General features: G+C 43.9%; 1 protein-coding gene across 5 annotated transcripts in view; it reads right to left on the bottom strand.

Moving 5' to 3' along the window:
- The window catches only part of LOC109287955 (multiple epidermal growth factor-like domains protein 6), a 360,336-nt gene extending 346,375 nt beyond the window's left edge, over positions 1 to 13,961 (bottom strand). For all 5 annotated transcript variants that reach the window (XR_002095029.1, XR_002095028.1, XM_019503252.1 and 2 more), the window contains exon 1: positions 13,814 to 13,961. Coding sequence is in view for 3 of the 5 variants with exons in the window: in XM_019503252.1 (XP_019358797.1) it covers positions 13,814 to 13,890 (77 nt within the window). In the remaining 2 variants the exon portion in view is untranslated. The remainder of the gene's footprint in view (positions 1 to 13,813) is intronic.
- Positions 13,962 to 14,324: the final 363 nt, after the last annotated feature.

Raw genomic sequence — 14,324 nt, 5'->3', positions numbered from 1 at the left:
TCCCCCACACCCACAGTCCCCACAGCAATTGCCCCACACCTACCCTCATCCCTCCACACACACCCACACACCTTCCCCCACCCCCTTCCTGCAAACACCACATCCCCCACATCACACACCCATCATGTGCGAAGAAAACTAAAAGCACACATCAACCCATACAGGTATTTAAAATGTATTTTATGATGAGAGAGACACTGGTAGGCTTCCAAATTGCTTTAACATTGTAAATATACCAGTAAAGCATTGCCCAACTGATCGCTGTCTCTCTCTCTCTCGATGAGTGTGTGTGTGTGTGTGTGTGTGTGTGTGTGTGTGTCTATCCATTTGTCCGTCCCCAAGTACCAATTGGCTGGGCCCCCAGAAGCTCCTGAGAGTGAGTAGCCCTGAGCTGTGGGGCGCAACCACACATGCAAACATGTGTGCTTGCAGCAGCTCAAATAGAAGTGGTGCAAACTTAAGCTGGGGCTTTTTGCTTCAGCGCACGTGCTTGGACATGCACTTTGCTGCAGAGCAAATTGTACCACTTGAAGCAAAACAACCCTGCCTGGCTCCTCCCGGATCTGCAGGGGGAGCTGGAGCCCAGGGCCAGCACCTGTGCTATTCCCAGCATTATAAAAACCTGCCCTGCCCTGGCCCCATCAATACAAAAAGCCACCCTGGCAAGTAGCTCAGGGCTACTCACTCCCAGGAGATTCTGGGGCCCAGGCAATTGGTACCTGGGGACACTACCCCTTGTGCCAGCTGGACTGCTAAAGCAGTTCTGAGAGTTCCCTGCACCCTCTACCCACTGCAGGGGGCTGGCAGTGGGGGCTGCTGCCTGGCTGTGACCTGCTGCACACCTGCCAGACCTGGATGGGGACTGCACAGCCAGTAGAGGCATCTGCCCCTCTGGGCCAGCTGCCAGTGGGCTGTGGCTGCAGAGTTGGCCTCTGTGCGGCACTACTACCATGTGTGCCCTCTGCCCGGCCATCTGGGCAGCTATCACCCGGAAGATGTTCCCAGAGTGGTGGCCTGCTTTGAACTGTCAAAGCATGTCCTCCGGGCCCCAGGAGGTCCACCATAGCCAGCTGAGTCCAAGGTGCCAGCTCTGAGCAGGCAGGGTCCAGCCACTGGCCTCCCTAGCAGGAATTCTGGTGTTCCCTATTGAAAAACTGAAAAATCCCTGATAAAAAAATCCCAGTCACTCTGTAAAATACCCCCAAATCCATGTTCCTCCACAAGTAAAACAAAAGACCACTATAAAAAGAGAGAGACAGCAATCAGTTGGGCAATGTTTTATTGATATATCTATAGTGTTAAAGCAATGTGGAAGCCTACCAGTGTCTCTATCATAATAATAAAGTGAACTCTAAATACATGTATTCATGAAACATGAATATACATTTTGCTGCCATCCTACAGGGACAGAACCAGAGCTCCTGTGCTGGTAAGTAAGGGGGGGGGGAGGCTGGGGGAGTGGGCAGGGCCAGCGGGAGTCATCCCCCCCATAGTCCCCTCCCCACTCCTCCAGCCCCCCCAGCCCCTTACTTACCGGCACTGGCAGGCAGTGTGCTTCAGCACCAGGGCAAGGGGCCAACCATAGAGATGTTCCGGCAGCCAGAGCATCTCTGTGGAGGACCCAGCCTCCGACTGCCTCAGGACACAGTCCAGGACCATGCCCTGCCCTGCTTTTTTTAACTCCATTTTTTTTAGACCCCATATCCAGGGGTCTAATTTTGCCCCTGAGCTGCAAACTTACAGCAGGGGGGACCTTTTCCTGTTCCTGTTCCTGTACATGCCTCTTGCCCAGTCTCAAAGGGGTGTTCATCTGGACGCGCCCGGGGGCCTATTAGGATTTGTTCCCTACATGCAATCCTGGATCATTTTGCTGCAAAAGGGATGAGGATGTTGGTAGGATGATAGACTTACTCCCCGAGCAGAATGGAATGGAAAGGAGACAGTTTCACTATCCCAAACTCTACATAATCCTTCTGTGGGGCTAATGCTCTGTCCTGCCCTCTCTGTGGGCAAACACCAAGGCACACCCCTTATAATTACTATTACACAAAATACTGAAAGACTTATTTTCCCATATGTTTTCCAGATAAAATCTAGAGGCAAGGAGGAAGGCAGATTTACCAGTGGCCAGACAACAAACACACATGCCAAGAAATCCATAATTGCATCTATTAAGAATGCACACTTCAGATCAAAGTATTAATGAATATGAACTAGAGAATGATTTGGCTGCCTAATTTTGGTTCTTCTTGTGGGGAAGAAAAGAAATACACCATCTTCTAAATTCAACAAGAGATCTGTTAGCTGCCCTATCAAGAGAAGGTGTTACAGCTTATTTAATCTCAGCTGAGGAATTTATACCCCAAGCATTATTGACCTCAGTGAAAGTCAATAAACTAACCCTATCAAATTAATACATATAACACTTATGAACGAGTTTAAATCTGGAAAAGTACTTTTCTGCAAAAGAATAATAAATAATCTCTCCCATTACACATATAAAATAAGTGTTTTGCATGACTTCAAAAAATAGTTATCTGGATGAACTTCCAAATCCATCATAGAAGTATAAAAACAAGATTTTGATAAAAATAATTTCATTTTTTATGGAGACTTTAGTTAAATTTGAATTAATTCTACTAAAATCAATGGTGTTACTCTAGATTTGCATGATACTAATTTACATCAAAATGTAATCCCATGTTGTTGTAATAGTTTTGGTTAGAAACTTAATTTTTAAAAGAAAACTTTAAATCCCCCCTGCCTCTAACTGTACAAATTAGAAAACCTTGGCCCAATGCTCTCTTCCACAAGAATACACTGAAAAGTTTTTTGACTATCTTACGCTGGGCCTCAAGAGGAAATATCAGCAAAAAACTACTACACAGACACAAACGTGTTCGATTAAAGTAGGTTATAAAAACTCCCATTTCAAGAGGTAGGGGAAAGATGATAAGTTCCATGTAAATCGTTAATTAGAAATATTAAATAAGGCACATTAAGGAACTCCTACGTAATGTCTCTCCAAAATAAGTATGTCAGATTTTTTTTCCTGTTTCTTTAAGATTTAAGTGACTTTTTCCTTTCCTTTTGCTCTTTCTTTAAAAGAAAACCAAACAAAAGACAGCCCCAAAGTGTTGCCGTTTCCATTCTATTCTGATCCATTTTCACCATACCTCCTTATTACACCTCCTCACCTCCAACATAAGCTTAGGAGTCAGATGGTGTACCCTCTCTTGTCACTAATCATTTTTTGGCGTCTCTACTGAGCCAAAAAGGCTACTGTGGTTGCTACCTGCAGTATGGACATGGCCCGCTAGAAAGTGTACTGGAACAACCAGACATTTCAAGTAGATTTCATTTTTCACAACCATTTTCTGCAAAGGCATCAAAGTCCACCACAGAAAATTCTCCTAATCCCATAGGTTTCTAATGCTCTCTCTCTCTCTGACTTCCCCGCACCCTTTCTTTCACCGCCTCCCTGGTCACGTGGAACATCTCCAGAGTGCTATTTCCAGCCTCTGTGCATTACAACAAGATTCAGGGCAATCAATACCAGATGATAACTTGTACACTGGGGCATTAAACCAACAATAAATTGTTAGTCCCTACAGCCACAGAAGTGTAACGCTGGTTGTTCAGCTTCTGCTTAACTAAGTGCTCTGTGACATATTCTTCCATTTTTAGTTAGCGATAAGTGTAGGGGGGTAACGCACAGATCTAGAATTTGTCCTGAGACTTATTTCTAATGTTCAGAAAAATATAAATCTGGCTCTGAGGCCGCAAGGTGCCAGATGCCCTCATCCCCCAGTGACTTCTGATGGCATAATCTCTTCTGAAATCAAACTTCTCTGGACTGCCATGTCACTTTCTGTCCTCAGTCCTCTTCAGGATCAGCCCGTGTTGAGTGCAGTAATAAACCCCAATGGGGGTTGCAGGGAGAGTATCATCACTTAAAGCACAAGGAGCCAAAAAGCATGCCAACATCTTTCCCCATGTGTATTCGGGGAAACCTGCATCTGGTATGCACTGCATCTAAAGCAACTGATTTATGTGGAGAATTACTTTTTCTGTTTATAGAATTCTCCCTCCCACTTACTATGAAAATTCACTATTAGCCACTTAAACCATATGCCAAGAGTAAGTCACACTAGAACAATTGAGTTCATCATTCTTGTACTTCGCCTTTCTTTTTTTGGTTTCTTTTGTATTGCTGACCAGCAACTGAATAACCAGACAATCCCACAGCTGGACTTCATGAACACAGGTCACTTATAAGTTACAATGTAGATGCTGTGCAAACATCTGGCTCAGTCGAGTCCTTGCTCAGGAGTGGAACTCCCAGGGGTTACCACCATATTAACAAAAACACCACCATGCAGGTTATTTTACGATGAATTAGAAGACAGCCCTGTTCCAAGATCCATAACAGCTAGGCTAGATAGTACATGAAAAAGACTGGGTATGAGAGAGGGCTACAATGAACAAATTGGTTTTCAGATTGTTTATATACATGAATATTTTTGTTAAACTAAAACAGAACATAGCCCAGAGGCAAAGAGAGTGAGAAGTTAGTTTAAGTTAGAAAGAATAAGGGAAAAGGTTACACAAGGAGCTAGTGGGTATAAATACCTAAGAACAAAGAAAGATCAACTGCTGCTCACTTCTGGATATAACAACATTATAATAAAGCCACCTCAATTCTCTGTCACCCTATCACAGCACAAGAGAAAGCCATATAGAGAACTTGACTCAAAAGCACGTGCACACACACCTTTACTACTTAGTAAAAAGGCAATTCTTAAAATACACATACCACAATTCCTATCTGCAAGTAAAGCAGAAGATTATGATAATTTTTAAAAGGTCCAGAGATACAAGAAAGAAGAAATGCTAGTTTTAACATTTTCACTGAATTCAACACTTGTAGACACAAAAACAGGATAGCTTGTTCCACTTTTTTTATTGTATATTAGCCAGTTGCCCATCAAGAATGACGGTGGGTGGGGGGTGAAAGCAGACTCACTCCTTCCATCCCCAGTTGCTGGCGCATCGGGCCAGGGCCGCTGTCCATCTGCCCTCCTGACCCCCAGAGTTGCCCCCACCCCCCACGTTACCTGCAGGGAGTAGGGAGGGCAGGTAGAGAGGCCAGCCCAATCAGAGCATGAATCAAGCACGACAGACAGACAGACTTAGGCTTTTATAATATTAGAATTATAAACAGTGCTGCCACTACAATTAAGGCTGAGACATGTCTAGCTTAGCAACTGTTATCAATACCTGTCCATCTCTATTCCCGTGGGTGTCAGGTTCCAACAAGTCATATTTAAATAAATTAGCTTAAAGCATACTTCTGATAACCTACCATTATCTGCAAATAGCTGTACAGGTCTAAAAGCAAAAGCCCTCATATACCAACAGGGCCAGAAACATGGGTGAACCAAATATTTTCCCCCTTTAAAAGTCCCTGCCATCATCCATTTGATGTCAATGCTGGAACCCTCACTGACTTTATGCATGATCAGACCATTATTGGAACGCAAAATGCTGCCATTAGTTATACTTCTAAATCTGAAAAAATAAAATGGTGGTCATTAGCACACACATGTGAATTTAGTGTTAGGTGGTATGGGTCAGTGATGCACCTTGTGTGGCAAACTGATATGCTACACAAAAACTTTGTATGACTCTACATTGTTTAAGTGCCCTGTGGATTCCCTGTCATCTTACAAAGCCATTACTATACATGGCTTTTATACAAAAGAGATGGAGATATTCAAAGTCATGTCTCCTGAAAGAATACAATTAATCAAAGGAGAGAGAGATTCAAACAAAAATATGTGCACAACCTACAATGCATTTATCAAACAGTGCCACAAAAATTGGCAACGATAAACAGAGGCAAAAACACCATAATGCTGAGTTCCCCGCAATGGTCTTCTTACCCTTGTAACACCAGTTTTATTATGATGTTATATTGACTTTATAAGGGAAGTTAAGGAATGCTTCGGCCTAAAGAATCAGCTGCAAATAAGTTATGAAATGAGGTTTCCCCCCTCCATAGCAACTGTTGCCATCCAAGCTCACTTCCAGCCTTTGCACATGTGTGCATGTGCATATTTTTATATATACATTTGTACTGAGTTTGGATAAGTGCATAGCTTTTGGGGGGTTTTTTTAGTCCTAAAGCTGTGTATTGAAATGGAATACACTGTAACTCACAACAGATAAACAAGAACATTACTTTTCATGTAAAAAAGTACTTTGATAGGTACATTTTGTTGTTGTTGTTTCCTTTAAAAAAAAAAAAACAACCCCAAAATAGGTACCTATTACCTTCTTGTTTACGTACTGCGAGTTACAATGTATTCCATTTAAATACACACAGTGGGACTGAAAAAAACCCAAAAAGCTATGCACTTACCCAAACTCAGTATAAACAATGCTCATCAACTAGTAACAGCCTGCGCAAGGCTTTCCATGACTTACAGCTGCTTTCTTTGTTTCCGAGTGCCTTATGCTTCTATTAGCAGGCTCTACTGCAGTCACTTCAGGGCTTCTGTAAAAGCTTTACATTGAACGCTTTTATCAATTGCACTGTTAAACAGAGTACAAATAGGTTACAAAGTACACCCTGGATCCAAAGAGGTCCTATACACTTAAAATTACATTTGTTACAGTATAAAGTAAAAGACTGGCAAAAAGTTGGGATGGGTAGTTTTTTATGCTAGTGGTGGCCAACCTTTTTGGCTGGTGTGCCACAAATTAAGCTCCAACCCTCCCAATCCTTGCTTCTCAGAAGTATACCTGATAACGTTTATACCCACAGGTGCTGGAATGGAGGTGGGGGAGTTCAAGCCTTAGGTTATGTGAAATAGAACAAGGGCAGGACACTGGCACAAGAGGTATCACTGCCGACAGCCAAGGCCCTTCCCTGGCCATAAAACCTCTGCAGTTTTATACTGAAAGCAAGAATCTAAAAGCCCTGAATTCACTGGCAGCTGCAGGGTCAGGAAAGGGTTAACACTGCTTCTAACAGTAGCTCCCGAGAGGACCTCTCCAGCAGCATCCCATTGGCGCCCTCCCGACTCCATTCCCGTGCCTCCTTTGATTAAGTGCCTGGTGCTTGCAAGACAAGGTTCTTTGGGTAAATCCAAAATCTTTTATTAGACCAGCTCAAATAGTTGGAAAAAATTCTTCTTAGCAAGCTTTTAGACACAAATACCCTCTCTCAGGCTGAGGAAGCATCTGCCTGGTGCTTGCAAGCCACACACAGCAGCTGCCTGTGCCACTTGCCTGTCCCTTCCAGCCCTCTTTTGCTATGATTCTATGCATGTGTCAGGCTGGCCATCCCAGTGTTACACAGCTATATACATTGGAATAAGTTTGCTTATAGAGGCAAGTACACTGCATATATCTTCTAAATGCAGACTATTATGGAAGGAGTGTATAACTGGACACTGACTTGGTACTTATTTCTCTTTTTGTATGGGATCAGAGATGCATCATAAAGCATTGAAAGAAATACAGCAATATTTAAAGAAATATGTAGTGCTCTAAATCATTAGCATCTGCTATGGGCATGCTTCACTTACAGCAAAAACAGACCAAAAACAAGCAAACAAACAGACAAACCTACCACCACCACAGAGGAAAAAACCCAACAAATCAAGAACTGCATTGTTTGTTAAAAATAAGGGCTAATTTTTAAATCACACAAGTTTAACTCCAGAGTAACTAATGACTGGATTCAGAGAAGTGGAGCATCTACAGGGACCATCTCACCCTACCTACAGGACAGCTAGCTACATATAGGCAGTGTACAATTTCTAAATGCTTTCCCGTTTATCATTTCAAGTCAGCTCTCCACACCCACTATGTATGTTAATAGGTTTTTTGAAAAAGGACAAAGTCCATGGCAAGTCTGAAGCTTTAGAAAGGAGGTGATTTTTTGAATTCAAAGAATCATCTTCTATTGGTAAAAAATACTGATGTTCTATATAGTCCATTAAATCCTGGACAGCCCACAAGTTTTGCCAAAATTTCAACAATACGAGAGGCCTTGCTGAGAGGTTTGTATGCTCTCAGAAAGAGGCATTTCCCTTTCCCTACTTCCAATAAAAGTTCTTCACCTTTTAGTAGAAATAACTTGCCTTCTCAGTCATAACTAAGGCATTTTGTGCCTACCACTGTGATAAACAAATGAAGCTGGGTATAAACAATGTATGCATAGAAGTGGAGAGCAGGAAAGAGGAATTATTACTGTTATTAAAACCAGAAAAAATGCACATAAATGATGTAATTGTACTGAGCAATACCACAGCAATTGTTTGCTGTAAGTCTCCTTGTGCAGTACTGCAAAGTCAATGAGTTCTGTTGCTCTTAGTACATTAGCGCTGAAGTATTCAAAGGATGCTGGGACAATTTGGGCTCCAAACTCCATTGAAATTCAATGGAAGTTGCTCCCTTAAATGTCTTTGAAAAAAACCCACCATTAAATCTTTAACTGTATTTATATATAATCATGATTATAGCTAGTAAATGCCGAGCCCCAGCGCATGTGTGTTGTTATGCAATTCACATGCTACTATGCAATAGGTATTTATAAAAAAATTGGAATTACTCTGCAAGAGGGAACAATCAGATTCATCCCTGGGGAGGGCACAACAAAAACCAAAAACAATCCCCAGAAAAAAAACAGCAGCTCTAAACTCTCAGGTTTTATATACATGTCTTTCCCCTGTTTTATGACTTTTCAGAGCTTAGGACAGAAGTCTTGAGCTCATTTTTCTCCCAGAGTGTAGGAAAGTGTGCAATAAATCAGAAAAGGAGAACTACAGTATGATGACACTCATTCACTATCTTTAGACCTTCTGCCAATGCAAATAGCAAAGGGAAAATAGCCCTTTGCCAGCTGTTGTATGTTCAAAGTTATTTTTCTTGTAGGAACTACAGCAAGGCACAAATTCTAACCACAATTTCTTGTAAGATGTGAGCTACTTCAACTTGGTTATCTGCATGAGCTCTATCTGGTGGCAACACAGAGTACCACAGCCTGGAATGGTTTGAAGCTAATTTCTTGTCTGTTCAGCCTTGCTTGTATACAAAAGTGAAGATGATAAACTTTGCAATCAGATCTGTGAAGTCTATTTTTATTTTACCAGCTGTATATAAGAGAGAAATAATAATAAAAAATTCAGAGTGCCTTCTTGTCCAGAGGGTTGTTGGGGTCCCCCACCAACTATTTAGTTGGTCTAATAAAAGATAACACATTTACCCAATCTGTTTTAAAGTGTCACATAGTACACACCAACACAATAGACAAATAAGCCCGAGATGGATATAGGAAATTCCTCATGTCTTCTATCCAGCTGAAACCACAAAGGAAGTTTTGGCAGGCAGAACTTAACCGCCCAAATAAGATTCTGAACATAGCAACCGGTACGTTATACCTGGAGTCTAATTCTTTGTTTCCTTGTACCCTTTTGTAGGCATCTGCACACCTGTAAATAGAGCATAAAAATAGTACTAAAAGAGAATGACAAATTTTCCATCCCTTTCCCTCCTAAGCATAAGTAGGAATAGGCTGTTATACGGCACATGTATACACTGCATGGTATACTCTCTCTATATATATCGATATCTATATAGCTAAATATCTCTATCTATCTATCTAGACACATATATCTAGATAGATATCTCTATCTATCTATCTAGATATATGTGTCTAGATAGATATAGATAGATATCTCTATCTATCTGTAGAGACAGAGACACACACACACACCAGAGAATCAGGTCACTAAAAGAGAGCCATATATAGGATTTTTTACATGATAACTGCAGGTTCCAAGTATTTGAGATCATGTAGAAAGATGAATGGGTCTCCTCTCTGTCTCATTCTAGCCCATATTTAAGACTGCCATAAACATAGACCTTCCAAGTGCCTGCAAATAGCATTATCCAAGATGAAATCGTCTAAACATAAAATACATTGAAGCCAATTCCTCACTAATATAAAATACCCCCTATTTTCCCCCAATATAAGAATGGTTATTACAATCACATAATATGAATCCCAAGATCCATCTGTACTGTAACACACCTTTTATAAGCAATTCCCATATTACTGAGTTCTCAAAGATTTCATTCTGACATATTTAAAGAAGTATTATATGCTTTTTCTCAGCCTGAAAGGCTAGGGACAGGCATCACACAAACTGGTTTAAGTGATCAGAAACTGGTTTAACCTGTAACAGAACAGCTGTTCAGTGCACATAAACTGGTTTGAAAATGGCTGAAACAAGTTTGAGATAAACCTGGTTGACTGTAGTATCAGACTTAACTGATTTGGGTCAAACTGGTTTATGCAACGTCTGTCCCAAACCCCTTGCTGGTTTAAGATAAACCAGACTCCCCCAGTATCCCAGCAAGCTCTCTGGGCTGGGTGGGGCTCTCTGCTTCACAGCAGAGCTGGCCCCTCCCCTCCGTTCCCTGGCTGCATTTCTGGCAGAGACTTGCAGGCACAGCGTCTGCCTTGTTTCCTCCTGCTTTCCCCCTCCCCGCTAAGCAGGGATCCCTCATCCACTCTGCCTCACACAGACACCTCTGCATTCGCTAGCAGACCACGTGCTGGCTACAGTTGGTGCTGTGGCAGACAGGTGTCGGCTTAGGGCTTTTTGGAGGGTAATATCCCTCCATTCCTTCTTTGTTTAAGAAGAATTTGAACTAATTAGAGTTTTTCTGATGGGGTAACAAATGCTGATAACAGAGCTGATAAATGCTCTGTTATCAAGGACGGGGAGACCCCTCCCGAATCCTGCAGGGGCCCAGCCACACCTCCCTCAGCTCAACCCTGTGGAAGGGAAGGGAGGGCTGCTCTAGCTCCCCCTGGCTTCTAGGCTGAGCCACTGCAGGCATATGCCTGCATTTCTGTGATGTCTGTGCAGTTACAAAGTGATTCAACCTAGCCAGGTTAGACTAACCTGCAAAGATTGAATCAATTCAGGCTCAGGCTTTTTGAATGTCTGTCTCTAGCCCAAATGTTTTAATGACAATTGTTCACTTTATATATAATTTCATAATCTGCTTATGCCAAAACTGCTTCTTGAAGTCTGAGCTTCAAGTACTGGGCAGATGGGGTTAAGTACCTATACTGAAAGTGCCTTTAAACATCCTGAACAAAGGTATTCTTTGTCACCAACAGAGTATTGTACAACAACAGTTATGCATCATTGTAAGTCACTGATTTGGTTATGTGGCACTCTTCAGGGAGCATAACAAATTCACATTGGATTCCCAAAAGCGAGATACTGCATTGGGAAATCTGATTTAGTTAAGACATATAAAATACATGGGTAAACAGACAGGAGAGAGCCTGTTCCATGCCTGAACAGTCTCAAGAGTGTAAATTATTGTTTAGTAACTGTAATACCTTTATACAATTCTATTCAATGTTTAAGCATTTATTACTAGGGAAGGCAGAGAGGGGAAGAGGCTCTCAAGAAATGATGGAAGTACTTATTAAATGAAAACTAACAATAGGTTCTGCATGAAGATGCAACACTCAATGCAACTACTGCGACAGTTCTGAGTCCCTGTCGTCTGCTCTGCCTTGCAGCTAACTGTGCATGAACATCTATACTTTAAGAAGTTTCTGCAAAATATTTCCCTAGTACAGTAACTTCATCCCACTTTTAAGAACTCAAATCAAACCTTCTCCCCTTAGGTCTTATTCATGCAGGTCCCTTTACTATTCTCAGCGTGGCATTCCTGTTCCAATCTTCGCTGTGGTGTAGCTGCACACCACAGCATCACTTCAGACATAGCCCACTTTTAAACTGCAAAGCTCATTGTCACAAGGTCCACAGCTTTAACAGGAAATGTAGGTAGCTTCTCATAAAAATGAACTAAGCAGCAAGGATTTAGAAGAAAACAGTATACCTGTGAAAAAGCACTGAAAGGTCTAATATGAACCCATGAGGGACTAATTGTCTGGAAACAACTGTTGGAAATAGCCAAACACCCTGAAATCTGTTTTACATCAAAAACTTCTCCTTGGGGGCTTGGAATCAAAAGCCCCATGTCAACACAGAATCACTGCTTTTCTAGCAAGAAGTAAGTTTCTGAGTTACCAAATATGAAGAGCACACTGTACCTTCTCAGACACACGAGACTTCAACCAGGAATAAAGAACTGAAAAGAAAGCAGCCAGCATAACACACTCTTACTGGGGCATTTTAGCCCCTTATCCCACTGATAACTTCCTATGTTAAAAGTCCATCGGACGTGACATTTCACAATAGAGAAAGACTATGGGGACAAAAGAGCCAAATTATTTGCTCCCTCCCACAGTTTTCCAGTCAAAGCCTGGAGCTACCCCAACCCAAAAATCAACACAATCCCGCTTTGAAAGAGGAAAAATTTTGTTGTGGGGCACCTAAAATGAAACCAAGGAAACTGTGCAGGATAACTGCGGAAGAAGGGAAACCTCTCCTTTTGACTTGCTCTGCCTTAAAATATCATTCAGAATTGTAGTAGCGACTCACTCTCCATCAGAAAGATACTACCTGAAAGAAACACCCAAGGCTTTGCTTACAGGTGTTTTGTCCATTCAAGGCCACTCTCTGTTAACACTCCCTGTCCTTATGGCTTGAATACAGTATGAAATCGTCACTACACTGCTATCCTTTCAAACAGCATCTTTCCTCTAGTCTTTCCATAGAGACCTTCTTAAAAAGGAAAACTGAAAAAGCAAACAAAGTTATTTTTACATGAGAGTCATTCCTAAATAACATTCACCAATCCATATCTTAACCTTCAGAACTGTAAAATCATAATTAATGTAAAACTACTTCAATCAAACATGAAGTTAAGTAGCAGTGAGTCAAGGGCATGTCCCTATATCCAAGTCATTATTTTAAACTCCAGAAGTCACATAGAAGATTTTTCTTTAAAATAAAAAAGAGTTTGCCAAGCTGTACTGCTAGAGGACTGCATGGGGAATCCACAGACCAGTGACAAGAGGCAGTTGTCTACCTGGAGATGCAGAGTGTGCAACACAGGTGGTGAACAATGTGAGGAGAAACAGGCTATAGAAAGGTAGAACAAGCTGGGAAACAGAGCTGTAAATTTAAAAAGAGAGAGAGAGAGCAAGAGCAAAGTGGGAGGCGCCGTTCATGCCATTATGGTCTAATACTAATATTTGGGAAAAGTGTCAGACTGTTTACACAAGGGCCCCTCCATTTCCCTGTAACATTAAGGCTACAAAAAAGCCAAGAAACCTTTCCACGAATTGGTGCTGACCCAGACAAACCCAGCCAGGGTTTCTAACCCCGATGTCTAGCTGTGAACCCCGGGTGCCGGCGCCCCTCGCCTAGAAGTACCAAGTGCTGCTAGACTTGCTTTCCCACGCACCCGCCTTCATCCTGGCTCTAAAACCTTCCCACTCACCTGCGTGTCCGGGGACCCAGGAGCGCCGCTGGCGGCCCCTTTGTCTGCCGTGTCGCCTGGTGCCTCCGGGGCTCCCCTCCCTCCGGTCCCAGCCCTCGGCTCCTCCTGGCTGGATGAGCATCGCAGTCGAGAACAATGCTCTCGTCCCCGGGCCCGCAAGCGGAGAGGGCTGCTGAACCCGCGCAGGCTGCGCCCCCCGGGCCGGTCCCGAGCCTGAAGCCGGCTCCGGCGGGCACAGGGCTCCCTCCTCCCCTCCGCCTGGCCAGCGCGGGCAAGCAGGGAGCCGGGCTGGAAACCCCCTTCCTCGGGCATCACCTCCCCCGTCGTGCAAGGACCTTCCCCGCGGGCGCCCCGCACTCACATGCCGGGCTGCAGCGCGGCGCTCGCCCAGGCGGCCAGCGTGCAGGAGGCGCACAGGAGCCAGGCTCGCGGGCTCATCTCGCCCGGCAGGGCCGCCGCCGCCGGCTCTCAGCTGCCCCCCAGCCCCGGCTCCATGTGCTCCGCGCCGCCGCCCGCCGCCGCCTCCAAATCATTTAAAGCGGCGGGCGAGCAAATCAGGGGCTCGGCAGGCTCGTGGCCCGCCCCCGCCGTCGGGGGGCCGGGCTTGTCGCCGGCTCCGGGGCCGCGGGGGCTCCCTTGTGCTCGGCTCTGGGGAGCGCCTGGCGTGGGGAAGCTGCTCCAGCCCTGTGCCAGCCCACCCCTTGCTCCGAGAAAAGGCCCCTGCTGGACGTGGGATGGGATCCGTGCCACGCGCGGGGTGTGCCTCACATCTCGTCCCACCTTGCTGCCGGCGCAGGGCGGTCCCGGGCGGCCGCCAGCCACGCGGGCGCCAAGGAGCCAGCCACAAAGCTGTTCGCCCTTCCTTGCCTAAA

Source organism: Gavialis gangeticus, unplaced genomic scaffold (genome assembly GCF_001723915.1).
Source record: "Gavialis gangeticus isolate Ggan-Ray unplaced genomic scaffold, GavGan_comp1, whole genome shotgun sequence".
Classification (NCBI taxonomy): Eukaryota; Metazoa; Chordata; order Crocodylia; family Gavialidae; genus Gavialis; species Gavialis gangeticus.
This window is presented reverse-complemented; position numbering and strand designations above follow the sequence as displayed.